This window comes from Cebus imitator, unplaced genomic scaffold, assembly GCF_001604975.1.
Source record: "Cebus imitator isolate Cc_AM_T3 unplaced genomic scaffold, Cebus_imitator-1.0 Scaffold97, whole genome shotgun sequence".
Classification (NCBI taxonomy): domain Eukaryota; kingdom Metazoa; phylum Chordata; class Mammalia; order Primates; family Cebidae; genus Cebus; species Cebus imitator.
Window position 1 is genome coordinate 6,662,446 of NW_016107412.1, and position 3,692 is coordinate 6,666,137.

Consider the following 3,692-nt stretch of genomic DNA (forward strand, 5'->3'; position numbering starts at 1 on the left):
CATTAGGTAAAGAGGCAGGATAAAGAAATAGAAGGGGAGGAAGAAATGGCAGAGACTGGAAGAGAAGAAGAGAGTAAAACAAGAGGAACAAAGAAACAGAGGAATCAGATGGAAAGGATGAACACAGAGTGAGTCTGTACTGTAACCAACTACTGCTGGGTTGAAATTCCGTGTCATTAGCACGCAGCTATTTCTCACAGCAAGTACCCCCCAAAGAGGGAAATAAACCAGCAAATGAAAGTAACAGGAGCATAAATCACTTAGCCAGTACTTATGGAGACTCTATCTCATATTAGACTACTGTATATATCACATCAGGATTAGTGTTAACTCTCTGAAATGAAACATCAATAAGAAGACCACATGGTGCGGACTCTACCCCCAACTAATATTTCAGTTCAGTTTTAATTATCATGTTCATCTGGCAGCAGCATGGTGCCTGTAAATAGAAATGGGTCATGAGGGGCTTGGGCTCTTGTCCTGGAATATCATTACATGACCTTGGTTGGCCAAGTTCTGTGCCTTGGTTTCCTCATTTGTTAAATTTAAATAAGAATTCTCTGCTCTGCTTATTACACAAAGGTGTTAGGAAGATGAAAAGTGAAAATACACACACACACACACACACACACACACAAACACTTGGATGAATATAAAATGCCAGATAAATGTAAAATTGACCCTGTTCTCTTCACTTAACTAGGTAGTGGGTAGGCGGGGGGGGGGGTGGGGACCATGGCATTTTGCACAAAAGGCTTGATGACTTAATGAAGTGTCTTCCTCCCCCCAACCCCCCAGTAATATCTGGTCTGGGATTATTACTGCTTTCTCGATGTTTTTAGACATACTTTTCTCCTTCAGAAATGCCAAAGGTGAAAAATACTATTTCACTGCTATAATTTGTCACCCTTGCTGCCTGAGCAAGACATGCATAGACAGTTTAGTAATTAAGCTTTTCAACACTGGATCATAAAGTTTTATTCTGGAAAAGGCTATATTTATCAGCTAACAAGTATTAAATTGCCCCACTGCTCAAGCCATTTCTCACTTGAATACGCTCCTTTCAAAACAGAACAGCCTTCCTTGGCTGGCTTGATTAATAAAAGTTCTTGCTTGGTCACTGTTCTACTTGGTGCTCATTCCGATCTCCCAGAGGAGTTTGATACCTTAGCCCTGTGGTCTCTCAGAGCATCCTGGCCAGCGGAATTTTATGGCCCTCTGTCCAGGAGGAGACATTTCTGCCATTTCATTTCTAGTGGGGAAAAGGTGAAAGAAAATCTAAATGTAAAATAAGTTTTCGAAATAATTAAAATAGCAAAGTAACAATGATCTACATATTAAGTAGGGTTTTGTTTTCCCTCATATTGCCATAGTTTTATAAAAACAGATACAGAATTAGAATGAATAGATATTAAAAGTCATTAATAATGGCTTAGAGAAGTACTCTCTCCAGCCAACCCATCCCAGCTTCACAAATCTTTTTTTCCCTTCCTTTGGAGGACATAAATTCATTAAATAAATATAGCATTGTTTTTATGCTTTCAGTCAAATGGCTCCAGAATTATATTTGTTAAAAAACAAAATAGTTAATAAATTTGAATAACTTTTCTACCATATTTTAAGGATAAATATGGTAGAATATAGACAAAGAAAATATGGTACATGTATACCATGGAATATTATGCAGCCATAAAAAATGAGATCATGTCCTTTGCAGGAACATGGATGGAGCTGGAGGCCATTATCTTTAGCAAACTATCACAGGAATAGAAAGCCAAATACCACATGTTCTCACTTACAAGGAGGAGCTAAATGATAAGAACATATGAACACATGGAGGGAAACAACAGACAGTGCGAGGAAGGAGAGGCCCAGGAAAATAACTAATGGGTACGAGGCTTAACTCCTGGGTGACAAAGTAATCTGTACAACAAATGCCTGTGACACAAGTTTACCTATATAACAAACCTGTATAAGTACTCCTAAATTTAAAAAATTAAAAAAAATGTATAAACAAAGACAAATGTTAGTCAAACAAATATGGGCCAAAATAACAAACAAAAAATCACATTTTTCATTATTTTATTGACACTACAATTTTTCTTATTCCTCTCCTTGCTTTCAAAATAAGTGACATTAACCACATGTAGGCATTTATGATTTTCACCAATATATTGCTAAAAGGAAACATAATAATATGCTATTGGGTCACAAAACCCACTTTGCAGCCATATAAGCAAATCCTGTCTGTTCCTGTGTATGTGTATGTGTAACAGTGGACATGTAACTGTGAAACTTTAAACACTATGACAATAAGAAGCCTTTTGTTGAACTTTTGTTAGTTTGAGAGGTCGCACTAATTTCTCTCCTTTCAAAATGCTGAAAAAGAACTCACCATTTTGCTTTTCAAATTAGCAACAGGTAGCTGGTTTGGAAGGCTGGAGATTGATTTCTCTCCAGCTAGCAAGTTGTGGGGTCAGGTCACTGAGTCATGTGGGTGATATGCTGAACTGCCAATTTGGTAAATATTGAACTATTTTAAGTGCATCTATTTTCTGGTTCAGTAAATTTTTTATTGTGTTAAATTCATTAAACTTGACACAGTCTAAATGCCACAGCACATACTGGAGAGCCCATAAAGGTAACAGCACCAGCCATAAAAGATAGCAAAAGGTAAGGATCAATATATTTTCTCTCAGTTTCTATTTAATTTTTATCTTTCATATTAGGACTGGAATTTGTTTTAAAGTTAAAAAGTACTGTGTGGCTGGGAAAATCAAGTGGAACCTTATTATTTTCTGAAAATCTGAAGGAAGGTCTCTTTGTCAGTCAAGTTGCCCTCCACGCTAAGATGATGCCATATATGACCTATAATTCAGGATCACTTAATAACTTGGGAGATAAATGAGAAATAAGAATTACACTCTGTTATCCACAGTTTGGAAAAATCTTGTTCTGTAATTTGCAAAAATATTGATTCAAGGACACATTTGAAGACTTAAGATGGGGCCTTGATAATGTGATTATTCTTTATTCAGAATTGAAATTTTAATGAGGACAATCAAGTTTTTGGCACATGAACTGCTATTGCGATTTAATGTATTTTTTTTGAGAGAGTCATTTGTTATTTTTTAAGTACCACTTTTCCTCCAACAAGTAGTCATAGCAATTCAGAAAAGTAGGGAAAGGTACAAGGTGTGAGGAATTTCCATTCTAGCATGGGTTGTAACTATTAAAATTACAAAATTGATTTTATACTCCACATGAAAAATGATAAGTGAAAAACATTTTTCCAGTAATTTTTCTTAACAAAATAGAAAACAAAATGATCAATAACAGAAAATTGTGAAAATAAAAACCTAATGTACATGTAGAGAATAAGGATATAGGCACTAAACATAATCCTTTAAAGCTTCCAGAACACATAAGGCAGAAGTGATACAGCCATCAAAGTTGGACTGAGTAAATCCATCCCCTCCACAGACAAGGAAAGGTTTGCGATGCAGAGTCATTTGGCCAGGACAGTTGGCAGCAGCATTTGTAACCTGAAAAAATAAAAAGAGGATTGCAATTGACATTCTGTGCTCTATTGTGCTGTCATGGCAACATCCACCTGGAAAAGGCTAGTCTACCTGGAGAAATCAAGATTTCTCACAAGGAGAACCAGAAAAAAAAAAAAAAAAAAAAAAAAA

At 35.9% G+C, this 3,692-nt stretch overlaps 1 protein-coding gene across 1 annotated transcript in view; it reads right to left on the reverse strand.

Moving 5' to 3' along the window:
- Positions 1 to 3,004: 3,004 nt before the first annotated feature.
- Positions 3,005 to 3,692, reverse strand: part of LOC108309824 (renalase-like) — a 48,444-nt gene continuing 47,756 nt past the window's right edge. The window contains exon 3 of the mRNA XM_037741287.1: positions 3,005 to 3,545. Within this exon, the coding sequence (XP_037597215.1) occupies positions 3,393 to 3,545 (153 nt within the window). The 3' untranslated portion in view covers positions 3,005 to 3,392. The remainder of the gene's footprint in view (positions 3,546 to 3,692) is intronic.